The sequence below is a fragment of the Symphodus melops genome, assembly GCF_947650265.1.
Source record: "Symphodus melops genome assembly, chromosome: 7".
In the NCBI taxonomy this organism is placed as follows: domain Eukaryota; kingdom Metazoa; phylum Chordata; class Actinopteri; order Labriformes; family Labridae; genus Symphodus; species Symphodus melops.
The window spans coordinates 2,584,167-2,611,777 of NC_136697.1; the positions used below are offsets into that span (position 1 = coordinate 2,584,167).

The window sequence follows — 27,611 nt, forward strand, 5'->3', positions numbered from 1 at the left end:
GTCATAAAGTATTAAAAATGAAATAAAATAGAAATAATCTGATGCAAATGACGAACATGCTTATCATAGCTAACTAAAAATAAAGTTTAAATACTCCGGTTTGTGTCTGCAGTCGAACTACGCTGGCCGGTGTGTCTCACACGGGGGTAAGTGCTAATACGCATGTGCAGAGTGTTTGTCTATGTAATGTAAAGCTGATTAAAAATATGACAAGTGGAGCTTACAGCTCGTAGCCCCACTGAAACGTCATGCGTTCTTTTAGATTTGATTGGCTGATTATTTAGAACGGACCGGATGATTGGCTGTCTGTCTGTGACTGTATTGATGAATTAGTCTGCAAGCGGGAGGATTTAAAAGCTAGCTAAGATAAATAAAGTGGATTTCTTATTGGAGCACAGTTTTGAAACCGTGAATTAGCAGGAGAAGTTGGAGGTAAAGTGTAATGGAGCATTCCAACCATAGACTGTAAAAATAATATTCCAACTGATGGACATTGTCATCACTCAAACTGCCGATAAAACAAACTGGATTTAATGTGGATTGGTTCTCAAAGAAAAAGAGGCTAACATGCATAGATTTAACATTTAGATTTTTAGATTTAGATAAAACATTTAAATTTAGCATTAGATTTAACATTGAACATTTAGATTTATATTTAAGATTTAGATATAATATTTAGATTTATTATAATATTTTTCTTCCATTTTTAAATTGTGAAATTATTTATGTCTCTGTCTCTAAAATGTGAAGAAAATTAAATATTGAAAAAAATAAAAATAACAATTATATATATGTGTGTGTGTGTGTGTTACTATCTATCTATCTATCTATCTATCTATCTATCTATCTATCTATCTATCTATCTATCTATCTATCTATCTATCTATCTATCTATCTATCTATCTATCTATCTATCTATCTATCTATCTATCTATCTATCTATCTATCTATCTATCTATCTATCTATCTATCTATCTATCTATCTATATAGTAACATTTTCAAACCCGGCCCCCCGTCTCGCAGCAGATGTGTGAGATGCCTCAGCTCTGCTCTGCCAATGAGCGTATATATGAGAGGATTAATGCAGTCTAAAGGTGGAGCAGAAATTGTGAATGTTTCTGGGAGTGTAATCCTTTGAGCTCTCAGGGAGACACAGAAAGAGAGAGGGAGAGAGACACATGGACAGAGGCGGAGGGGGATGTCAAACTCATTGCTTGTGAATTTTTCGACAAAAGGATGGGATGCAATTCATTCTTTCACAACAAAGAGACGTTTGGTAGGAAATAGGAAGGAGGAAGGTTTCATGGCAGTTTTGGAGACGGCGCTGCTCGTCCTCAGGGAATAGAAATGGTGCACAAAGTTCTGCTGCCCCTCGGTAAGTTTCAAGCTGCAAACACATTTCATAATCTCGTCTGTCTTTCTTCATCAGAGGACTATAAATCAGCATATGTGCTGTGTTTCTGTTTCAGTTTATGATTCATGTTGACTATGACATGTAAACAAACAACTTTTGTGTCCTCTCTTGCCTCAGCTTTAGCAGCGACTCTCATCTCACCTGTGCTGTCAGGTGCCTCCGCAACCAAACCCAAAACTCAAGGTATCACCTCCCATCCTCAGTCACTGTGCATTCTTCCCTGTGAACCATTCTGTCTAGTTTAAATCCACTATAGACTACTGCTGGAGATGGAAAACATGCCTTAGTATCAACTGTTTGACTGATGCTCAGCTGTTTGTCACAGTGGGAGCCATTAAGCGAAGTGCTCTGACATAAAGGTCAGATTAAAGTTAATAAAACTATTCAATGGATTAATAAACTTGATCACAAAACAATAAATGAATGAGTCTACAAACACAGAGATTGATTATTTTGGTGTTTCAGTCATGGTGAAACGGTTGTTCAGAAACACATATGATAAAAGACATTCTCTATGTGTGGATACATTTGTTGTTATGAGGGAGAAAAGACGTTTAGAAAGTGATGCAAAGCATTCTGGGATAGCTCCCAGGGAAGACCAGGGCCCCTATTTACAAAAATTCAAGGACTCTTAGGCTGCGTTCAGATTGTCCCTCCTATCTCCTTCCAAGGGGAAGGAGTTCCCTTTGGAAGGAGATAAAAAAAACTCCTCCTCCTCCCAGTCCTCCACCTTGCTGTCCAGTTCATCAGTGTCAACTCCTGCTCTGAGCTCGAGGTGGAGGTCCACTTGTTCCAGATAGGGATACATCACCCATTGAAACATGAATCTGTAATGAAATTGTAGTAGACATTTTTTCTTTTTTTAATTCATTGTTTTCTTGACTGAGAAAACGCACAGCCTGTATTTTCAACTGATTTTAATCAAATACACCAACTCCCAGAATCCAATCCAACTTTATATAATTAAGCACTTTAAAACAACCACAGCTGACCAAAGTGCTGTACAATAAATTAAGAAAAAGTTAAATAAAGAATGCACAGGCAGGGTCCGAAATTACCGGCCAAGGTGGCGGGTAGATGAAAACATTTACCACCAAAATGACAAATAGTGTTTTTGTGTCAATGTTCCAGTCTATTTAACTGAGGAAGTTATGTTGAATCAATCACAGATAGAATCATTTTAATCAGATCAAGAAATTGTGACTGTAGAGTTAAAACTCAGAGACCTTCAGTGGGCTGTTCATAACGTGTGTGAAGTGTGTTGTTGTAAATCCACTCTGATCCTGTATTTGATCATGTCTATAAACTATTTCAGCCCTGCTCAGAACAGGCTGTTTCTGTGTCTGTAGCTTTAAATATGTAAATGAGCTGTGTCTGACCACGCCTCCTCTCTGGAAGGGCTCGGGTGTACTCGGTGCTTTCTTGCTCCATGTCCTATTGTTTACAGTGAGAAGGCAGACTAAGGCCCCGTTTACACGGAGACGCTGTGACAGAAACGCATCGAAACGACTCCACTCCGGATTCAAACTACAGACCGTCTACACGGCAGTCTTGCCTGAGTGAAAACGATGGAGTTCTCACGCCCGGCCAGTAGTGGGCAGTGGAACTTTACAACGCGACACGCGTGACACTCACCAGTATAACCATTTCCTCCACAACATCCTCTTTAGCGGCTAGTTCTCCCAAGTCTTACCTAGATGCTGCGTATGGTCGCCCTGTGCTCGGGTAAAGGTTGAACAAGTTGCCGTAAGTATTCGTTGCTCTTTGGGCGGCGACACACACGATGTATCATATCAAGGTTCTGTTTATACAACTCGAATAGCTGCTGAAGCACATAGCACAAGCAAATCTGCCGCCATTGTTGTTTATGTTTGTTCTGGACTACTGCGCATGTCCAAATGTATGGGGGGAGGTGTGGTGAGGTCATCGCAGGCAGAGAGTTCGCTCCGTTTCGTTCACATGGCTGCGATAAGCCCTGTATCAGTTTCACTCCACCCTGGAGGTCGAATTCAAAAGCTTGCGTCTTCAGCCCCGTGAAACACAGACGCCGTGTGAACGAAAGGCCAATCAGATACTCAACTGTTTCGTTTCTCATCATTGGGGGTTTGTAGACATGAGACACATGTTAGAGTTAGAGGAACACGGTGAAGAGGGTTTTAGAGCACAGAGACAGAGTTTGGCGACACTATTGCGGGACAAAGTGGTGCATCGTCTTCTCTGCTGACTTTGTGCTGCAGGCTGCATGTATAAAAGTGTGCTATTTGACAAAACTCTTAGCCAGCTTTCTTTTAAAAGGAAATATATCTCTCATAATGAAAAAAAAAAGCTTAACACTTTGTATGTAGCCTGCTCTTTGGTGATGGTTTTAGGCATTACAACTGAATCAATCCTGTAGCTGGTGGTCTCCAAAGTACTATCAGGGGAAGTCACGCCTGACAAGCGTGATGTTGCACTATGGCTTTGTTCAGACTGATGCACAAATCCCATTTTTTCCCAAATCTGATCTAATTGACTGACTGCATGAAACACAGGACATGATGGAAGACTGTCCACTGTGCCAGTGGGTGGTATACACATGAGGTTTACCTTGGCGTGAGAGCTGGATCTCATACGAGGGAAAGATGTAAAACTTAGGAATCCGAGAAAATGTCAAGTCAAATCAAGTTAACACATTTAAAACAGCTTCAGCTGACCAAAGTGCTTTACAGGCACACAAACAGATACTTACCTGGACTATAAACAGTCAGAGACTCAAGTTGTCAAAAGGATAAGAAACAAAAGTTCTTAAAAATTAATGGACTTGGACACATAAGATATGATCTGCCCGTCTGTATTGACATGATCTGATCCACATTGGTTTCTATGGTAACAGGTTACGCCCAGAAAATTGGAGAAACCAAAGCTTAGAGCAGTAATGAGCCGGATCGACATCATTGTTTTTATCGTCGATGGACACATTGATTGACACATTGAAGCCGAAAACCACCTGCGTGTGTGGTTTGAATCAGATTTGGGAAAAATCTGATCTCATGTGACTTTTTGTGTCCAGACCTTAAAAAACAGACTACATACAATCTGGATGTGCTCAATATCTGATTTGGAGATGCAATGTGAACAAGGCCTTTGAGTCATTTTGAAGGTGATATGATAAAGATTAACATCACCTTTGGTAAACGCCAACTCTTTTACCTGCCCGTTTGTTCTCACCTGTGTCTCCAGTGACAAACAACTCAGGTGTGACCCCAGCAGGGCAGTGTGGGACCTGGATAAAGGAGCCTGATGGGGGCTCCTTCACCTCACCAAACTACCCTCAGAAATACCCACCTGAGAAGGAGTGTGTGTACATTATAGAAGGTGAGGCGTCACACTTTTCTTTTTTTGCCTTTTATGTACTTCCCACCTCTTTCTTCTCACCTCCTCTTGCTTCCCTCTCCTCCTCAGCCTCTCCACGGCAGTGCATCGACTTATTCTTCGATGAAAAGTACTCCATTGAGCCGTCTTGGGAGTGCAAGTTTGACCACATTGAGGTCCGTGATGGGCCCTTTGGCTTCTCACCCATCATTGGTCGCTACTGCGGACAGGAGAGTCCGGCATACGTCCGCTCCAGTGGGCGCTATCTGTACATCAAGTTTGTGGCTGATGGTGAGCTGGAAGCCATCGGTTTCTCTGCTCGGTACAACTTCACACAAGGTGAGTGAACAAATTATGAGGTGATGATGTTTATGATAAAAGACGATGCTCACTATAATATATATTGAAGGATAAAAGTTGCTATTGAATCCTTTTCCTAAATGTTGTAAATAGAAATCTGACTCCTCTAAATAATTACCTCAAACCTCTGTGCATTCTTTTGATGGGATGAGAGGAATGACTGGAGGCGTCTCTTCCAGGTTAACAGAGTTTATTAACCTGATGAATCAAGAATAGAAGTTACAGAGTCTCTGGGTTCAACACTACGCGTCCCTGACAACAGACAGATGCTGGATCAGTTCACGAAGTCTGAGCCCCGACTATCTTTCCCTGAACCCTTTTATACACTAGACAGAGAATATCTAACCAAATAATGCATTTGAGAATGTGCGGTTTCCTTCCTCCGATTGGGGCAACTTCCAAATTATGCGTCTTTGGATGAGTGGTTCCCCTTTTCTCATTGGTGCATCAAACTCCCGAATCCTTTCACCTCCTGTAGGGGAAGACACTTCCTACCTGTCCTGTTTCTTATCACAAGAAAGACATCTAGTCTAGTAACCAATTCCTTTTAAGCAACAAACCATTTAAGTGATTAACTATCAAGGCCCACTCAACCTATAAAAGTGGGTGAGTAATTAACTGTTCAGGGCTTTAATCTAAACCTATGTTTGAGTTGGTGAGTGATTCAGTTTAAAGGGCCACATCAAACACATGTTGGAATGTGCACTCACTCCTACAAGCCCTCTTCACACAAACACCTTACTGAAAAGTCAGACAATTTTATTAACACACACAAACCTAGAATAAAACATGATAAAATAACTGGTATAATATAAACAAAAGCAGAAATCATTCATACTGTAAATATCAAACCTTTGCTTTGGACTGGGTGATGAAACTTTATTGCAGTAAACACATTGATTATAAGCAGAAAAAGGCCTAATATTCTATCAATATATATATATTTTTTAAGAGGATACCCTCCGTTGACCTGTGGATTAGGCCTAAGGCTGTGTCTGAAACCACATATTAACAAACTGCCTACTACAATGTAACTCTGTAACGCTTTGTCTGCCAGCTCCATTTGTGCGTATGCATACGACTAACACCACCATTAGTAATTAGCAGCATACTGAACTACGAGTCACACAGTGTACTTCTACTCCAAGCTACCGTGGATAAGCTAGCTTCAAGCTAGCATGATCATTGGTCTTTAAATACAAATCAACAATGTCCTATTATTACCAATACAGCTACGTGGTCATTTTAATATTATTTGGCGAGGACAGTCACTCAGGTGAGACTCTAGATGCAGGTGAGGACAGAAAGACCAAACAAAGCAGGAAACGACCGCTTAGTAACAAAACAAGGAATGAAGTAACTGAAACCGGGGATCACTCGATGACACACAGCGTTACTTTCCCGTCTTCTTTTGCAATTGATTTGATTTGATGCAACCTCACTCTTCTTTGTTGAATTTCTTGATAGGCTACGTTACGTAGCTGGCGCTGCCATCACCATCCAGCTTACACCTCACATCTACCAAACTGAACCAAACCAGACCGCTTTGTGAAGGGGGCTTATCAATGGGCCGTAGCCAGGATTTTAAAAATACCCAGGTCGACATTCAGCAAACATTCATTTTAGACAAACTTGCATGTAGCAGGGTCCTGGTCTTTGCATGTAGCTGGGTCCTGGTCTTTGCATGTAAGTGGGTCCTGGTCTTTGTATGTAGCAGGGTCCTGGTCTTTGTTTGTAGCTGGGTCCTGGTCTTTGAATGTAGCTGGGTCCTGCTCTTTGTATGTAACTGGGTAATGGTCTTTGTATGTAGCTGGGTCCTGGTCTTTGCATGTAAGTGGGTCCTGGTCTTTGTATGTAGCTGGGTCCTGGTCTTTGAATGTAGCTGGGTCCTGGTCTTTGTATGTAACTGGGTAATGGTCTTTGTATGTAGCTGGGTCCTGGTCTTTGTTTGTAGCTGGGTCCCGGTCTTTGTATTTAGCTGGGTCCTGGTCTTTGTTTGTAGCTGGGTCCTGGTCTTTGTGTTTAGCTGGGTCCTGGTCTTTGTTTGTAGCTGGGTCCTGGTCTTTGTTTGTAGCTGGGTCCTGGTCTTTGTATTTAGCTGGGTCCTGGTCTTTGTTTGTAGCTGGGTCCCGGTCTTTGTATTTAGCTGGGTCCTGGTCTTTGTTTGTAGCTGGGTCCCGGTCTTTGTATTTAGCTGGGTCCTGGTCTTTGTTTGTAGCTGGGTCCTGGTCTTTGTTTGTAGCTGGGTCCTGGTCGAAATAATAATACTGTGACTGAACATGGCCTTGAAATTCTGATTCATTTCATGTCATTCCATCTTTCAGCTGAGGCTACATCTACGGTAGGTTACAGTTTAACATCTCTTTGCCTGATCATCCTCTGCCTTTCTTACTGCAGCCTCTTTACACTACGTTCCACATTTACTTTGATTCATTTAATTGCCGTTCTAAAAATGGACCTGCAGTCACGTCATGACCGTCTTTACTTTCAGTTTTAATGAAGTGAAAAAATGCAGAGGAGGAGACGACCAGTCACATCACGATTATGTTTATGTTTGGTCTTATTGAAATTAAAATGAAGGGGAAAAAAGCAGAGGACATGACCTCGGTGTCCTCAATGGTGGCTACGGCCAGCTCATAACCAGCTCAAACAGCTAAGAATCTGTACAGAAAGAAGTGTCGGTCTAGGTTTCAGTTTTAGTTTAGCTTCTTTGGCAAATAAGGGTTCGAACAGGTCGACTTATTGGAACTTTTTGGTGCATGCAGCATGTCCAAGAAATCACAAATAACTGGCACAAGTCAGAATCTGTCCACCGGCTCCGGAGCCAAACAGAAACTCTGACTGAAATGATTGTGTGTTTGCAGGACAGAGGAAGGGTTCCAGCTCCATTCATTTGTAAATATGATTTTATACCTAACAGGACAACTGCTGACAGTCTGACGTTTAGTTGATTCAGCCCTTCCACCTGACTTCCTTCTTATATCATACCAGCTGCCGCTCTGTCTGCCAGCTCCGGTTCATGTTCAGCGTATTATTACGACTTTAAGCCTTCGACTTTGGCGCTTTCTCTCCACATCCTGCAGCCCAGTTTAGACTCTGTGTCGGACAACTAATCAAACCCCACCTTTGCATGCACAGTGAAACTTTAATCATCAGTGACATTCAATTAGATGGATTTGATAAAAATACATATTACAGAGAGACCCTGTACATATGCAGTGAAGCAGGTGCACATTATATGCTGTGTCTTAGAAGTGATGATATTAGAGGTCTGGTGGCGTGCTGTTGGGAAAGTACTCTCGTTTCCATTGACGCAAACCAGCTGCAGCTGAGAAGGAAGGAGGAGGGGACACGCACACACACAGGCAAGTTAATGAAAGCTTGTCTTCAGGGGAGTACAGCTTGTCAGCGCTGAGCCGCAGCTTAAGGGAGTCCAAGGCAGAAGCTTTATTAACAGCAGATTTTATAGGCCACCTCCAGGGCAGAGATTAATCTGCATCCTTCTGTCCATCCAAGCGTCCTGCTATCTTTCTGTCTTCACATGATCAAGTCTCTGTTATCATTTTGTCCCACTTTGAGATAGTTTAATGCACACACACACACCTACACACACACGTTTGTAAGTTGCTGAGAGACGGAGGTTGTGTGTGTGTGCATGTCGGGGGTTCAGTGCAAACGTATACAGGGGAGCCAGGACCATGTTTAATCATTTTTATCTTCAGAAAATGAAGGCTGATGCTTCTGTCTCCTGTAAACAGGCAGGATTATCTCTCCCTCTTCATTATTGGCAGATCAGGATTTCCGTCTGTTTACATCACATGTAATGAGGCTCCGAGCCAAATGCTAATCTGCAGTCTAATTCCACTGCTCGCTGGGGCAAAGAGAGAATGACATCAGCCACCGTCTCACAATAGCAACATAGTTAAATGCTCAATACACTGACGCAGGCTTCAAGTGTTATATATCTGGATACTATAGACCAACCTGCAGGGAGAGACGAAGCACCAGAGACATTATTCACATCTGTTTGTAAATGGTAAACAGGTTTATAGATGAAGAGTTGAGAGATGAAGGGGTGGTGATGGTCAGGGTCAGGAGGTGAAGGTCAGGTTAAAAACATGGATGGATGTCAGTGTGGGTCGGGGGATGAAGATGTGGAGAAATGGGAGGGGGTTAAGGGTTGAACAAAGAGAGAAGTGAAGCCACAGGGTCAGAGTGTGAGTGCTTTAAATGAGTTGTGTTTGAGGCATTATGTTCCTGAACCCAGTTTTAATAACGATCTTAAACGTCGACTCCTGGTGTCACATCACAGCATTAAGAACTGTGTTAAGGTGGTGATTCTGAGTCCTGACACAAGGACTTTTTCCTGATATCAACCTGACTATAGAGGTTGTCAGTGTGAAAATCTGGTTTAGAAAATAGCACACAAATCTCATTTTTGATTCTGTATTATCACATCTATGTATTCTGTATTAATATTCAATGTTCTCCTGAGCACCACGTATTAAGCGAGGATTTACATAAACCATCATCCTGCATCAGGCCTTAAGCACATCTTTACATTTTTACTCCATAACATAGACACACACACACACACATACACACACACACACACACACACACACACACACACACACACACACACACACACACACACACACACACACACACACACACACACACACACAGACTCAAGGGGGGGCATGAGGGGATTAATCTTTGTCTTTGTTCTCCACCTGCTTCTCACGTCTGACCTGCTACGCTGCATTACAAAGATAAATCTTATCTGAAGCTTATGTTTGATGTTTCCTCTCTCCTTACCCCAGCGTGTGTCCTGATGCCATTGATGCATTAAAAAAGGAGCTATGAGCTCAAGACTGGAGTATTATATACAGAGAAAATGACATTAATATGGAATATCTTAAATTGTTTAATTAGAAAAAAACAAGAATGTCAATCAATTATCCACAATATTTCAAAGATGAAGATAAAGCTCTAAATAATATGAATGAAGTAGTCGAAACATTTAACAAATTCTTCGTAAATGTTGGCCTGAACCTTGCTGCAAAAACTGCAAACGTTGGGAGCTATAATTGTGAGTTCATTGACACAAATCCTATGTCCTTGTTCCTCAATCCTGTTGAGAAAAAGGAGATACTGGACATCATTAGAGGGTGTAAAAATTAAACCTCGGCAGATTATTATGACATGTGAAAACTTTAAAAAGTGTTATTGAAAGCATCTCTCAGCCGTTAACACACTACGGCTCACACACTGTAATTTATCATTGCAAACTGGACAATTTCCTGATGGTATGAAAGTAGCAAAAGTGATTCCTCTGTTCAAGGCAGGAGACAAGCATCTCTTTACAAACTACAGGCCTGTTTCCCTTTTACCGCAATTCTCTAAAATCTTAGAAAAGGTTTTAAATTTTAGACTTCACAGCTTTATTGAAAAAAATAACTTACTCTCTGATAATCAGTTTGGCTTTAGGAATAATCACACAACTTCACACGCTCTCTTTGATATAATTGATGAAATTACTAATACTGTAGATAACAAGAAATATGCAATAGGGTTTGTTGACCTGAGTAAAGCATTTGATATAATAAACTATCTATCTATCTATCTATCTATCTATCTATCTATCTATCTATCTATCTATCTATCTATCTATCTATCTATCTATCTATCTATCTATCTATCTATCTATCTATCTATCTATCTATCTATCTTTAAATTATTGTACTGTGGTTTGGGGTAGTACTTATAAAAGTACATTAAAACCAATAGTAATGTTAAAAAAAGAGCTGTTCGATTAATTCATAAAGTTGGGTTTTTGGACCACACAAAGTGGGCGCTTATAAGCTTCTGCTTCGGCCCACTGCAGAATTTCAACTGCTCAAATAAAATAAACTAAACTAAACTAGGTTATCTGATCTTTAAACTATGGCATTGAATTAAACTTGTAATGATGAGTCATTTTTACGTTCCAAAATAAAATAATTCACAAAGGGTATGATTTAGTTCTTTGGGTTTTTGGGAATTAAAAAGATAATTCCCATTTGCACACACGACTCCCTTTAACCAAGAGAACTGAATCTTGAAGACTATTCTGTTTCCAGTCAAACATTTTTGACATCTTCACAGCCTTTTTTTGCTGACTTCAAATGAGTTAAAGGATGCCCTAACTTTTTTTTCCAAAACTCTTTACTGAAAGGCTGGAAAACTAGTGTGCAATGAATTAATGATAAGATAATGACTCGTGCACTTTACAATAAAACTTTGTTTTATGTATGTCACCTACGGCTAATTGAGCTCAAGCTAGCTACAGAGCTTGCTACACTGCCCTATTTGGAAATGAAAGATCTGAAATTTCAGCAGTTCAATAGTCATGCAGACAAAAGAGTCGAGGTTCTTGCAGTGAGGCTGTGATCTTTTAGCATTGAACAAGAGACCTGCATGACTGACCAGTCTCTCACAAGCTGCCGAGCTGCTGATTTGTGTGAATTTGATTTCAAGATGGTTTCTTGATTTTTAATTTTTTTAAATTATTTCATGCACTGAAAACAAACACAAACTAGATTAAATGAAAAATACAAACAAAAACGGTTCGTATGATTAGTTAATATGAAAAAAGGATGTCTTTAGAAATGTGCTGGAGAAGCCAATTAAACCCAAAGGGGCTTGTCGAGTGGCTCTGCTAACGGCTTTGAGGAAAGTGGTGTAAGACATCCAAACCTCCGTTGGACAGACATGAAAGGTACCTCTCCAGCTCTTTCTCTGAACACTGATTCAGCCTTTGAAGAAATGTTCATTGAGACCAGATCGATCTTGGGGTTCTTTTTAGAATAGATCTTCTCACTCTTTATTTTCCCTCTTCCAAATTCCACAACAGCAGTGTTTCTTGTTCATAAATATACACAGAGTTGTTGCAATAAAATTACTCTTACAAGTACAGTTTATCCAAAAAGTTACAAAAGTAAATCTAAGACAACATGTAGCACGTCACTACCCACCATCAGTGTGTGAATGTGTCTGAATGGATGAGTTCATACTGATGGACTCTTTACTCTGCAGCCTCTACCATCAGTGTGTGAATGTGTCTGAATGGATGAGTTCATACTGATGGACTCTTCACTCTGCAGCAGCCTCTACCATCAGTGTGTGAATGTGTATGAATGGATGAGTTCATACTGATGGATTAGGGTTATGGTTAGCTTCATTTACCATTTACATCTTATTCATTAGTGTTTGTGAGGCCTGCTCCGTCCGTGCATCAACAGAAGGGTTTCCAGCACAATTTCCTTTTGTCCTTTTCTCTTCACACAGTTTGTTTCTCTCTCTGCCTGGTGACGAGCATCAGGGGAGTTTAAACGAGGCCAGAGATTATTTAAATCCAGGACAGCTGTTGTTCAATGTCTCTTTGATATTGTCATATTTTAAGTCTCACCGATGACAGTGAATACAACATGCTTCTTCATACCTGAATCCCTCTGATGATTTCCACGTACGTTATAAAACGCTGTTGGGTTTGAGCTTGTGTGCAGGGACACGTCGTCGTCTTCCTCAGTCCGCTGCTGTTGCCTTGCACTGCCCTACACTTGACGTGTGTATAAGTAAATACCCCCTTTATCTCTGAAGTCCACATGTCACGCTGCATTGTCAGCTATAAATGTTACTGCTCTAAATAATTTAGGCTTTATCGTCAGCTGTTAACATATCGTTAAATACAACGTTTACCAAGTTCACTAATACCAAGATGTTCGATTAAATACGATGAAATATTTCTGATTAGAAATCTGACAAAGATATCGGATTAAAGCTTTTCCCCTCAGGTCAAAGTCTCTAAACTTGACTCCTATGAAAAGTCAGTAACATGGTTTCTATCTTCTGCTTTCAGATCCAGAATTCAAAGATCTCGGGGAACTGCCAGCTCTTCCATGTGAGTATAAAGAAATCACACAGAGGACTTTTTTTTTCTGGAGGAACTTCAGGAGATTAAAAATGTCTTTCTGGTTGGGGTCACGTGAGACACTCAGAGTGAGAGGATCATTTTTTCCTACCTCCTGCCTCTCAGGCCGACACTATTGACATCCCTAAACTATAACAGGGCAGTAATTCTGGTGACTTTTGTAAGGGAACATGTCTGTAACTGAAGGAAACAGTTGTACACTAGATCAGTGTTTTTCAACCTTTTCTGAGCCACGGTACACTTTTTTCATTGAAAAAATCTCAAGGCACACCAGTTGATAATGTTAAAAAAAATGAAACTATGTAGCCCATATTAACAATATAAAGTAATTCTCGTCAAAGTGTCTTGAATTGGTATCAAATAAACACAAATACAAATATTTCTACTCACTCAGTGTGAAACCTGGGCTTGTTTGGATGAACACAAAGTTGATATCCTGGCAGGAATTGAAGAAAGACACACACGAAGCTCTTCCTCAACAGCTCTCAGTCTCTCTCTGTTTTTAGTTTTTGTTGTTTGCCAGAATAGGGAACTCCTTGGCAGTAGCCAACCAAAAACTGTCCAAAGGTAGAGCTGCAAAGCTTAGCTTTAAACCACGATTTTGTCTCAGTTCAGTTAGGTCCTCCTGCTCCTGTAAAGTCATGTCCTTTCCAACAACTGATGCTGAGCTATAAGGGTCCCTAACCCAGTCAAGGCATTCAGTGAAGGCTGAAGAGAAATAAAATGACATCTTCTCCTCAAAAGTTTTCAAATGTTTAACTATTATCTCACACAATGCAGCAGTGTTAACATCTTGGTGCGCCCAACCATAGCTGCCGCTCCATCAGTGCAGACACTCGTACAGTTTTCCCACTTAAGTCCTCCTTTTTCAAGATATTCTGATGTGACCCGAAAATGTTCCTCTCCTGTTGTTCTTTCTGGCAATGCCTTGCAAAATAAGAAGTTTTCTCTGATTGCGTCTCCATCCACAAAACGCACATTGGCCAAGAGTTGAGCATGTCCACTAATATCAGTAGACTCATCAAGTTGCAAAGCAAATTTCTTATCTTTTCCAAAACCACACTTTCGATGTCTGCAGACATGTCATCAATACGTCTGGATATTGTGTTATCTGAGAGAGGAACTTTGGCTATTTCTTTTCAGGTCCGAGCATCTCATTTACAATGGCTTTGCAGGCGGGAGGTATTCATGTCTCTGCCACAGTGTGGGACTTTTTGGATTTAGCTACAAGTTCTGCAACATGGTAGCTCGCTTTAAGGGCTCTCTCATTTACCTTTGTGGTTTTTCTCATGAAAGTTGCCTGTTTCTCCGTGTGTTCACGCAGGCGAACAAAATAGTCCACGTTCTTGTTTTGAAGTGAAGGGTGTTTCGTTTGGAGATGGCGTTTAAGCTTACTTGGGACCATAGCACTGTTGGATAGCTTTTCACCACACACCAAGCACAGCGGAGTTTGTGCCGTTGCATCCCCGGTCTAAGTAAATCCAAATGAAAGATAGCTTTCGCTGTATTGCCTCCAAACTTTGCTCGAGCCCACAGTCTTTGCTTTCTTTTGACCTCCACTTATACTAGGGCCTTCATCTGGGTCCCAATTTTGTCCAGGGTCCAGTTCGGAGTGAGCATTTTTCTTACCGTATATACTCGCTAGCCATAATGTCACTGACACCGCCACCTGTCTGTCGCATCAAAGCATCACTAATTCTCTTGTCTCAGAGTACAATGCAATTTGCTACCTGTTGCCACCTACTGATATGGAAGAGTATTACATGATAACTGCCAGGCTCTTGACAGCACAGACACTCGACTTCTTTTTTAGACCAATTAGGTGAAATTTGACCATTTCCCACGACACACCTGACAATATCTCGCTGGTTGAAGAACACTGCACTAGATCACTGCAGAAAGCGGGCTACAACTTGAGAAAACTAAACATTGCTAGCACCGAAGATGACCTGGAAGATAGCGATGGCGTGCTAGGTGACGATAGCGTGGCTAATGCTGTTGCACAAAGTGTCATGGAAAAAATTAGCGCCCTTATGGTGCTAAAGTTTGAACGCCTTAATTAAAAGGGGACACCATGAGAGGCCGAGGACTTTCTGCACAGGAACGATAGCACCCTTCTAATTTCACACGCAGCCGACATCTGACTGTTTGTTGCCTATCAGAAAATTGACATGGAAACAACGTCCACACGAGGAGGTAGTAGCACTGTAGAGCCAGAATTCCCATCACTAATGTATTTGTGTTTTTTTATTTAATTGAAAGGACCTGATCGCCTCGGTTAGCACGAAACAAAATTCGTCTTTACGTTGTCGCTCCACATACTTGACGGACTGGGCTTATAGTTCTAGTAGTTATGTTATGGGTCGGCTTGGCGCTGCTTGATAGGGATGGGACCAGGAACTTGAAATCAGTGGATATAAATAACATAATGAGATTCAATGGTCATTCTCCGATGAGGCTCGGTCAACATTTCTGTTATTTAAAAAAAAGGTTAAATCCCCTGTTGTATGCGGTTCATACAGACCAATTAGCTTGATTTCAGTTGACAGTAAAATATTATCAAAGGGTCCAATTATTTCTTGCTGGACAGCGAGAGAAACCGTTCCCAATACTTATTAAACTAGAGCAGACAGGCTTTGTTCATGGGCGCTACGCTGCCAGTAATGTGAGGAGGCTTCTGAATATTGTTCAGTTTACTACTCAGAGGGAAAAGAAGGCACTGGCCGTGTCTTCAGACGCTGACAAGGCCTTTGATAGGGTTGAACGAAGCTGTGTGCTGCGGAGATTTGGGCTCAGGGAGGACTTTCTAGGATGGATTCAAACCATATACATACTATTCACCAACAGCTATTATTGTCACTAATGGTCTCCGCTCCAAACCCTTTCGTGTGGAAAGAGGTGTGCGTCAGGGATGCCAGCTCAGTCCATTGCTCTTCTCCTTAGCTTTAGAACCATTAGCTGAAAGTATACATTGCTAAAGGTTTAATTAAAGGACAACTATTTTTCCCTGTAAGTGTCATGTTTCTAAGTCCCAGAATGAAGCTGAGAAAAGTCGACCAGAAGGTTATTATTTCCAGGTGCTGCTAAATTTCGTTGTACTACACTCTCATAAAAGTGTAATAGTTTGTATTGTTAAACGTTGTGCTACATCAGGGATGTCAAAGTCAAATACATCGGAGGGCCAAAAGAACTAATTTGCTACAAGCCAAGGGCCGGACTGGTTCAATGTTTATTAAAACATATTAAAATGATTGCACATAACCTATTGAACACAGACCTAACACAGTATAACATATATTATTTAATGATTAAAATGAATAATCCAATATTTTTCATGGCTCTGTGTAATTTCAATTGAAAACATTTTTCAACAGGCTCACAGACAAAAACAAACTTCCTGGAAAGAAAAATCACGTCCTGTATATTAAATGAATAACGCCATGTTTTCTCATGGCTCAAATGAAAACATTTTCAACAGGCAATCAGCAAAAAAGTAAATGTTCTTCAAAAAAAAAACTAATTAGTTGTATTCTTCTTTCTCATTGCTCTTATCTGCAATTTTCCCCAAGTCCATTATTACTGAAAAATACATATAAATAAATAAGATACAATATGATGAAATACGAAAATCTATGATTCACAGACAAATCAATACTTCCCTTCAAAGAAAAATCACATCTTGTCGAAACAAATGGAAAAATGTAACTGAGTTAAGAAGTAAAAATAGGTGAATGCTGTGTGATGCTCACTTCTCTGAGACTGAGCCTGACACTTGGTGGTGTCTCATCTTTTGTACAAGTTCATCAGTGTTCGGGGTCAGGCTCTGGGCTGAGGAAATCCTCAGGATTGAGTCAAGGTGTTTGTCAGTAAGACGGCTCCTGTGTGATGTTTTGTTCAGCTTCATTAAAGAGAACAGTTGTTCACACAGATATGTGCTGCCAAACATCGAGAGCGTCTGAGCAGCTTGGATGCTCAACTGAGGCATTGTGTCGGGGATGTAACGTGCAAACTCAGCAGTACCCACTCTGTCATATTTTTCCCTCAGTGCGTCATTACACTGGAGCTCAATCAACTCCATTTGGAGGTTTGGTGGTGCGCTTTCCACGTCAACTCCAAAAGGATTGGCGAGCAGTTCAAACCTGCTGTTTTGGGCTTCAAAGTCAACGAATCGGCGTCGGAAGTCGGCTGCAAGAATGTTTATTTTATGGGCAAACTGTGCACTCGGGAACACAGCGGTAGAGAGCTTCTCTTTCATGGCAGCTGGGAAAATCTGCGTCTCCCACAGACTCAGCTTGGTTTTAAACGCCTTCACTGTACGGTACATATCAGAGATGACACGCCCCCGTCCCTGCAGCTGTAGGTTCATCGCATTCAGATGGCTTGTGATGTCGCAAAGAAACGCCATTTCACACACAAATGTTTCATCATGGAGCTCTGTTGTGTCTTTTCCTTTGCTTTCCATGAACAGACAGATCTCCTCGCACAGCTCGAAACATCTTTGCAGCACTTTTCCCTGGCTTAGCCATCGCACATCAGTATGATAGGGCAAGTCACCAAGCTCTGTATCCGATTCGCCTAGAAAGGCCTTGAACTGTCGGTGATTTAAACCTTTGGCTCTGATGAAGTTAACTGCACGCGTTATGATGCTCATCACATGTTCCATTTTCAAACTTTTGCCACAGAACGACTCCTGGTGTATTGTGCAGTGATAAGCTGTCAGCTCACCTGTGACGTTTTCGTCCCGCATCCTCTCACCTATCCTTGCCACCAATCCACTCCTGTGTCCACACATCGCAGGCGCTCCGTCTGTGGTCAATCCCACGAGTTTTTCCCAAGGCAGCCCCATCTCATTTACACATCTGGATACCTCTTCATACAGATCTTGTCCTGTAGTTGTGCCATGCATAGGACGTAATGCCAAAAACTCTTCTGTTATGCTCAGGCTGGTGTCCACTCCACGAATACAAATTGACAGCTGGGCAATGTCAGTTGTGTCGGTGCTCTCATCCACAGCGAGGGAATATGTGATGAAATCTTTTCCCTTTTCTCCAAGCTGTTCTTTTAGATTGGTGGAAAGCTGGTTTATACGTTCAGCGACGGTGTTTCTGCTCAGGCTAACGTTTGAAAATAGCTGCCTTTTCTCTGGGCACACTACGTCACAAACTTTAAGCATACAGTTTTTGATAAACTCTCCCTCTGTAAATGGCCGGGCTGATTTTGCTACTTCTTCTGCCACAATAAAACCGGCCTTGACAGCAGCCTTGCTTTGTGATTTGGCATTTGTGAACAGAGCCTGCCGGGACTTAAGACCTCGTTTTAACCACCTTCTGTAGCTTCTTTTGTTCCGTGTCCATATTCTTGTCTTTGTCTTTGTGTTTCTTAGACGTTTCATAGTGCCTTCTCAGATTATATTCTTTCATTACAGACACACTTTCTCCACACAGAAGACACACAACATGTACTCTGCCTCCCTCCTGGTTTGAAACCCCCTGTTCTCACTGTCCACCTTCTGTTTAGCCATTAATGGGGAGGGGGGTCTGCTCTGAAAAGATGAATTGGGATACACCCATTGATGAATGAATGAAGCCGAGGCCTGCTTGTGGCGCTTCAAGTTCGTGGGCTACCATTGCATTGTGGGGAATGTAGTATTGCGTACAAAACACTAGGCGGCCGGTTCAAATGGTGCGTTCGAGTGGTCCTTGGAATTCGCGGTTTCCGAGTTTTATCAAATATCATCCCGGGGGCCATAGATAATTCCTTGACTTTGACACGTGTGTCCTACATCATACTATAAACTCCATGACAAGCTCTTTCTGATTGCTCAGAAGTACATTTTACACTGTTGGATCAAGGATGTCCAACCCTGTATGACGCTTTGGTACAGAGAGATTTTTAACTGCCTGTTTGCAAAAATGTTTTGACCCTTTTTAAACTATTTACCCACAGAAGTGAAAACGCTGCTCTTAATGGGGAAGTAGTTTGGTGATTGGAGAAAGTCTCCTGTGGGACAAATAACATGAAAGGGCTTCTGATGACTGGTTAACCTGGACTATCTCTACATGAAGCTATGATTAGATTAATGCAGAACATGATACACATGATGCTTGCTTTATTTATCACTCCTCCTCCTGTTAGCCCCCCTCGCTGAAAAATAATCTTGTGACATCACAAACCCATGATGTCACCGATCTAAGACCATTGTTGTAGCAAGCACAAGCTCCCCTCGGACTGACTGTAGGCTTCATGTAAAAGGGCTGCCCCCCCCCCCCCCCCCCCCTCATGTCTGAACAGAAATATTTGTCTCCAACAGTTTGTGAGTTTGACTTGAGCGGACCAGAAGGCTACGTGGAGTCTGCTCAGATAGCGGCAGAGAGCCGGGCGCTGCAGACTGAGGCCGTGGACTGCAGGTGGTACATCAAGGCTCCACCAAAATCTAGGGTGTGTGTGTTCACATACAGCTTTTTATGTCAGACGCATGTTTATGAAAAGACAATGATCAAAAACTGTCAGAGGGACTTACATACATATCATTTAAATGCAAATGATGTGTGCTATGTTTTCTATTTCTAATTCTCTGACATGACTTTGTCTAATCTTTTTGTTCCAGCCTCTGAACTGAATTAAGCTAAAAGTTAATGACTCAATGTAATTGGATGCATAAAAATGTCCCAGTCTAGACAAACTGGCTGTTGTCACTAAAGTATGCTAATATTCTTGTAAGAAGAAAACGCTAAGAAGGACTTCCTTCCTGCTTTCAAACCTCGCTCCATGAACTTGTGTGACTCAACCTTTTACCTGCAGGTCTACATGCGTTTCCTGGAGTACGAGATGCACAACTCCAATGATTGCAAGCGTAACTTTGTCGCCATCTACGATGGCAGCAGTTCGGTTGAACACCTGAAGAATAAGTTCTGCTCTACCGTGGCCAACGATGTGATGCTGACCTCCTCTGTGGGGGTGGTGAGACTGTGGGCGGATGAAGGAAGCAGGAAGAGCAAGTTTAGGATCCTCTTCACCACCTTTCATGAACGTGAGTGAATCTGTGACACTGACGAGGAAACTTCAAAAGAAAACGAACTCTTTCTACCTGGAAATAAAGAGAAAGCACACCTGCAACATAACCACAGGTGTCCCTAAAGAGCCTCAAAAGACAACTCTACTTTGTCTGATCTTCAGTAATAATAATAATAATAATAATAATGATAATAAATCAAACGATGACAGAAGGACTGCAGCGGGTCTGAGTCTTTTGCTGGATTTGGTTTGTTTTCACATGACAGCTGCATGATTCTTGCTTTGTGTTTTTCCAGCTCCGTGTGAACGAGACACTTTCTTTTGCCACAGCAACATGTGCATCAACCACACCCTGGTCTGCAACGGCATCCAGAACTGTGTTTATCCATGGGACGAGAATCACTGCAAAGGTGAGCCCAGGTAGAAACACAGGAGGTCACACACCAGTCACATGCTGTCTTTGCACGGACATCACCTTATTCTTCTCTCTGTTATCTCCCACAATAGAGAAGAGGAAGGCCAGCATCCTGGACACGCTGGATCACACCAACCTCACTATCATAGGAGTGACATGTGGCCTCGTCGTCATCCTGCTCGTCATCTCAGTCGTCATCCAAGTCAAACAGCCTCGCAAGAAATACATCATCCGCAGGTCAGTTCACCTCAGAGTTTCTGTAAATCTGCTTATATATCAATATGTCAGTTATTAATACTTGAACAATGGATCCTCTTAAATAACCTGACATGAAAACAAAGGCCCTGTTCAGTCCACCATTTGAAGTTGCCTTTAAGTGTGATGGGGGAAGGAATGACCCCCCCCCTCTGTACCTCCTACAGAGACTTCACAGAGCACAGATGCCAGCAGGGCAGCGCTGCGCGCGTGTGTGTGTGTGTGTGCATGTCTGACTGCGTGTGTATGTGGAGCTCCAGCTGTGTCCTGCTTCCACGCTAAAATGTCATATTTTATTACGCCGTCACAAAATCAACACAAGTGTACAAAGCTGAGCCTCAGCGCCGGATCCACAAGCAGCTCTTTAGCCCCCTCCAGTGTCTCCCTGTTACATTATTTTTTATTTCTCTTTCTTATTGTTGTTTCAAAGAGTTTTGCATTCTCTAACTGTAAAAATGTAACTTTAATGTTCTAACTTTTCTGGCAGCCGTCTGAAGTTTGAGTGCTGTGATAGGGCGCGCTAGCTCCTCACTCACAGTTTGATCCAAAACAGGAAAGGAAACCTTACTAAAGAAAGACTCGACACCTTCAGGAACACAGAATGATGGGAGGCATATAGTCATTTATAAACCTCCATAAACGTTTTATTGATTTCTAATGGGTCTGATGTGACACCTCATGTTGTTGATCACTCGTGGGATTAATGGGTTGTAGTTCTTTGACACAATCGGTGGGCCAGTGGTTTACTAGTTTCATCTCCCTGCTCATAAAACTTCGACCTTGAAAGAAGAAGAAGTCTAGTGAAATGTTGAGAGGTAATAAGATTACATTCTGTTTGTAAGGAAACATGTAGTTTTGCATACTGAGTCTAACACTGCTATACGCTCAGTTTCAATTTCATAGATCGCCTTTGGTGTACCTCATAGGAGATCATTTCCCCCCTTCATTGATTCCCATAATATTCAAGCTGAAAAACCAATAGGTTTTGTTCATTTGAAAGAAAAAATCTGATTGCCTTGATATAACCTCAACAAAATCTTTATCCAAGAGAAGTAATGTGTTAAGACGCCAAGGCGCCCGTGTACATGTGAATTTCTGAACATATTAGCAGAGACTGATTTGTGAGCCAACAGAATAATCAAATCATATTTACAACCACAAACTGCTGTAGTAATACGTGTAAAAAGCATTCCCTTTTGCCTGGGTTAAAATAACGCCAAGGATCAATAACATTAAAGTCATTCATGAAAGCTTCAATTACTTTGGCAGATTTAGATTGTGGCACTAAGGTTGAGGAGGAGCGGTCTAATGAAGAGCCAATCAGCATATCAAATCTCCACCCAATAATAAGTTAAGTTTGATTGAGATTGTCTGCATTTGTCAAATGGGGTTTACACAGACGTTAAGATGATGTAATGATGATTATTTAATTAATGATGATGATGGACCTTACTTCATTTCATTGGATTGTTCAGACCTTTGCAATTGAAATTGACAAACTATATATCCCCACCCACATTAGGTGGTGTACTATTAGGCTGGGCCATTACACTGCGAGACCATTACGATATTAGAATAAAGAGAGGTAGTGTGTGATTGAAAAACAAGGAGATCAAACAGACTGATGAACATATAAACACAAAAAGTGCCATCCCTCCATGAAAAAACTCAAACAAACAATCCCCCTCGGCCCCCCTCCCTTCTCTCTCCTAGCAGAAGCATCGCACGCTATCTTACCCTCTAACAAACCAAACCCTGTCGCTGCTTGCAACTCAGCCATACTTTTAGACGGCTTTGAGGAGCGTATGAACGAACCGTCCGACAATATTGTTCGGGAGTTTTTAAGTCATCTCGTGCGTGTTGGTTTTCTCTGAGAAGGAAGAGAAGACACTCAGGGTCAAATTGAACAAACCAGAAGGTTTAATGAAACAATGCAGATACTGAGGGTTATTCTCAGCTGAAACCCAGAGAATGGACCACGAATGTTGAAAGTCACAAGATCATATAGTTATCAGTTAGGTGCCTCCTCTGCTGTGCCAGCAGAAGTTTTAGTAGGAATGGTGTGATGTTCAGTTTCTGTTAAAGAAGGTGTCCTTGAAGTGTTTTTTTCCGTAAATCAGAGGTGCAGCCTCCCCAGCACGACGCAGGACGAAGAGACCTGGAAGTTTTTGACTCTGACGACCATTGTCCGTGCTGGCTCACCCCGAGCTTCCAGATTCAACAAGTCTTTCAAAAGTTTGGCCACAAACGCACTGGGGTTAGGACCCTCGGTTCCTTCAGGCAGGCCCACATGACGAATATTATTACGCCCAGAGCATGCCCCTAAATCTTCACATTTCTTACCCACAGACTTTACTGGAGCCGCTAACTTAGCCACATCAGAATTAGAATTCTTTCATTGTCATTGTTCCTCTTTCAGAAGCACAATGACATTAAAAATAGCAGCTCTCATAAAAAAAGATAACATTGCAGGACAGTACAAAGAGAAGAGGTCAACTATATCTGCAAATATATGTATGAGAGAAATATATATGCAAATAACATCAGATCAAAAAAACAGGAAAAAAAAAAAAAAAAACAAGACATTAAAAGAAAAACTTACAAAAACTACACAGTCCCCAGAGGTAAGATAAGATTAGCTTTTAGGCTCGTTGGTTGGACATTGTGATTGTCATAAATAGTCTCTTTCTGTGACTCAACTTTCTCTTACAACAGTTTCAGGGCACGTGAATCTTCAGTCTTGACAGACTTGGATATTAACTTAGTGATGATTTCCATCCGGAGATCGTCCTTCATGTCCTGAATGCAGCGTAACATCATTAGCATCTGGCTTCGCCGGAGACTCAAAACCCGAGGACTGCTGCGGCCTACCACGGCCAACTTAAGGTGGTTTATCTCGGCCGATGACTCGCCATTTCTTCAAGGCTCCAAAGAAGTAGCATTGCACAGTACGGAATAAATCGTCTCACATTTTGCATAGCTACCGCTACACACGTCCTACATCGTCCGCGTCCACCGGAAGCCCGGTACCGCCCATGTCCTCTCTGCTCATGTTGGTCACCTGAGATGGTGGAAGCAAAGTCTTTGGTGGTAAAGAAGTTAATCTCTCTCCAAAAAGGAAATGAGAGGGTGTTTGGGGCTGAGGCTCTGATGCATCACACATCATATGAGAGAGGACTGGAGTTCAAAACAGCCTCGACTCTGTCAGCAAAGTCATGAATTCCTCAGAGTTTAATGAAGCTACTCTCTTCAGGCATGTTCTTGCAGATCTGAGAGATCACTCCCAGAAGCAGCTCGCTCAGACATCAACTTTCATGTGATCCTCTTTTTCAGCGAAAATGACACAGAATGACTTACACAGTTCATTCATATCTTGATCTGCTCTTTTGAATGTTTTGGCATTAGTTTAGTTTATTAGTTTATTGTTTCGTGGACAGTCCCATCTTACAATGAAAGCAGCAGCTTTAACCTTTGCAGCTAATTTCCAGCTGTAGTCCCTGACCAGTTGTAAGTCGACAACCCAAAATGCATCATTAAAAACTGAAATACAATTAATTACATTGTACTTGTAATTACAGAATGCCTTGGCAAAAGGAAGAGAGGCATACAGACATAGACATACAATATGTCACACACAATTGGAGCAAAGACATCAAAGTAGTGCATGCCAAAAAGAAAACCCAGGGGAGACATGAGAACAATCACAGAGGCCACATTTAAAATACATACAAGACAGAAGGAGGAGGCAGGCAGCAGAGATGACCATGTCACATCGAACACACATCTGACAGAGGTTAATGTGGATATGTTTCTTACACATGTTGGTCAGTGTACAACAACCTTAAATCAGCTCAAAGCACATGCTCTCAGGTTCTTCATTTGTTTTGTAAAATGTTCTTTGTGTTAATTCATGCCTCTTCTTCCGTCTTTCATCCAAGAGATGACTTTGACCCAGCCCTCCTCCACCCTGGCTTCGAGCCGCCTCACTACGAGCTTTGCACTCTGCGCCGCGCCCCCTCTGGTGAACTCACTGATGCCGCCCTAGCCGAGGACTACGAGAAGTTCCACAAGCTCCGCCGCTCCTCCTCCAAATGTATCCGTGACCATCACTGCGGCTCCCAGACAGGGAGCATGCATGGCAGCGTTCATGGTAGCCGCAGTAATCTGAGTGTGCGGGATGGCGTCACTGCAGCCGATGGGGGTGCTCTCGTACCACCACCACTACCCCCAATGATGGGCAGCCAGCAGTCTCCACACCTGTCCCACCTCACTGCAGCGCGGAGGAACATCCTGGTGATGAAGCATAGCTACTCTCAGGATGGAGCAGAGGGGTACAGAGGGGAGGGAGAGGACGATTTGATGATGGATGACGGCCCCACCACCAGCCAGCACCTCATGCACCATCATCAGATCCATCATGACCCACTGGGCCTGGACCACGCTGTGCATCGAACTCTGTCTAATGACTTCTGATAAAAGACAACGGGGAAAAGAAGAAAAATGGTTCAAAGCCATCATCACATTTTTACCTTTGAGTAAGGTTACACCTACTTTTATGCAAATTAGCGATGATTTTACAGCTCTAGTTTGATTTGAGTTTGTACTCCTGAAAAGAAAGTTTTTAGAAACTGCAGAAGCAGTGAAACAGACTGGAGTCAGTGAAACATTTTCTAGTTTTTGTATTTAAATAAAAAACCTTCAATCGACTGTTGTTGAATACTTTGCTGCTCCAGTAATGTGTGGTGAGTAGGTAATAATCAGGTGAAGAAATCAAAGTCAATCAATCAAACCCCGCCCAGCAGAACACAACACAGTCCCTAACCCTGTCTCCTGTTTAATGGATGATAAGTTCAAATGTTTCATGTTAGACAAAACTAAATCAGACTCAACTAGGCCAAACAAACCAGGTCAAACCAGACTCAAATAAACCAGGCCAAACAAAACAAACAAAACTGGACTAAACTAGGCTAGACAAACCTAGACTAAAGGTAACTAGGCCCTTCAAGCCCAAACCAAACCAGGCCAAACCAAACTAAACCAGACAAACAAAACTAGCACAGGCAATCCCAGATCAATCAATCATGACTGAACTTAACTTGGCCAAATAAGCCCAGAGCAAACAAACCACACTAAATTAAACTAGGCAAGACAAGATGAGCCCAGACCCAGCCAATTCAGACTAAACTAGGTCAGACAAGTCCAGACCAAACCAATCTAGACTAAACTACATGGCTAGACGAAACCAAACTAAACTTGGCCAGACAAACCCAGATTAGATGTAACTACATCGGACAAACCCAGAACAAATCAAACCAGAATTTACTAAACCAGGCCAGTCAACCCCGACCAAACCAGACTAAACTAAACTTGGTTAGACAAATCCAGACCATACTAAGTCAAACCAGAATAAACTAAGCCAGGCAAGACAAGCCCAGACAAAATGAAACCAGACTAAATTAAACTACAAGCCCAGACTAAACTAAACTAAACTAGGCCAGAAAAACCCAAACCAAACCAGAATTAATTAAAGCAGGCCAGACAAAACCCGACCAAACCAGAGAAAACTAAATTGGTCAGAGAAACCCAGACCAAACCAAACCATACAAAACTAAACCAGGCCAGACAAGCTCAGACCAAACCAAACCATACAAAACTAAACCAGGCCAGACAAGCTCAGACCAAACCAAACCAGACTAAACTAAACGAGGCCAGACAAGTTCAGACCAAACCAGACTAAACCAAACTATGCCAGACAAGCCCAAAGCAAACCAAACCAGACTAAACTAAATCAGGCCAACCAAACCCAGACCAAACCAAACCAGACTAAACTAAACTAGGCCAGACAAGCCCACACCAAACCAAACCAGACTAAACTAAACTAGGCCAGACAAGCCCACAACAAACCAAACCAGACTAAACTAAATCAGGCCAGACAAACCCAGACCAAACCAAACCAGACTAAACTAAACTAGGCCAGACAAGCCCACACCAAACCAAACCAGACTAAACTAAATCAGGCCAGACAAACCCAGACCAAACCAAACCAGACTAAACTAAATCAGGCCAACCAAACCCGGACCAAACCAATCCAGACAAAACTAAACCAGGCCAGACAAACCCAGACCAATCAAACCAAGGTAAATTTAACCTGACTCGACTAAACATAAACAGTAGTATAACAATAATTCAGCCGTCAGCACACTAACAAACTCTTCTTCTTGTACTTTCTATGCAATGAAACCCAACTGATTGTAAACTGAGTGATGTTTTGTTTGTTTATTACTGTCAACCGCTTTCTCCGTCTTTCTTCTGTCTGATTTATTTATTTATGTATTTATTTGTTGTGCTGATACGGCATGACTGTTTTGTTGATTCCTCTGAATAAATATCTCAGTTCCTCTGTGGGTCACATTGCTGTAGTCATTGAATGTGAGCTAGGGCAGATCACAGACATGAAAACGGGTCAGCTAGGGGGCATGCTCCCCCGGGAAGACATTTTTGAGTATTTCTTATTGAGCGCATCAATCTGATGCATTTTGAGAACAATTACTAGACAGATCAAATGCATAAATTTATGGTTCAAAGTGTCTGCCAGGTTCACATTGTATAGGTACACGCGCACACAAACACATGAACACGCGAGCCACACCCACACACATGATTCGGTCTTCTCCTTTTTCTTTTACAGTAAAGTGTTGTCACTGAAGTTATGACACATTAATGGCAATGGAATACAACACCAGGCAAGTAAGTGACAGGGCTGCTCTTAAGTCGAGAAAGACAACAACACATAACAAGTGCCAATCAGGTGTCTCTTTAAAAGCAA

General features: G+C 41.9%; 1 protein-coding gene across 1 annotated transcript; it reads left to right on the forward strand.

Moving 5' to 3' along the window:
- Positions 1-1,202: 1,202 nt before the first annotated feature.
- Positions 1,203-27,199, forward strand: LOC306826878 (neuropilin and tolloid-like protein 1). Its single transcript, XM_079348423.1, has 10 exons — positions 1,203-1,376; positions 1,533-1,598; positions 4,635-4,769; positions 4,857-5,105; positions 13,030-13,071; positions 19,412-19,539; positions 19,903-20,131; positions 20,412-20,525; positions 20,623-20,767; positions 24,724-27,199. The coding sequence occupies exons 1-10, from the start codon at positions 1,349-1,351 to the stop codon at positions 25,256-25,258; spliced, it is 1,671 nt and encodes a 556-aa protein (XP_079204549.1). The 5' UTR covers positions 1,203-1,348; the 3' UTR covers positions 25,259-27,199.
- The last annotated feature ends 412 nt before the right edge of the window (positions 27,200-27,611 follow it).

Bases quoted from the DNA above. Each gene is read 5' to 3' on its own strand.
- LOC306826878 (XM_079348423.1), top strand. From the start codon at position 1,349: ATGGTGCACAAAGTTCTGCTGCCCCTCG. The intron at 1,599-4,634 runs GTATCACCTCCC...CTGTGTCTCCAG, and splicing joins AACCAAACCCAAAACTCAAG to TGACAAACAACTCAGGTGTG. The intron at 5,106-13,029 runs GTGAGTGAACAA...TTCTGCTTTCAG, and splicing joins TCGGTACAACTTCACACAAG to ATCCAGAATTCAAAGATCTC.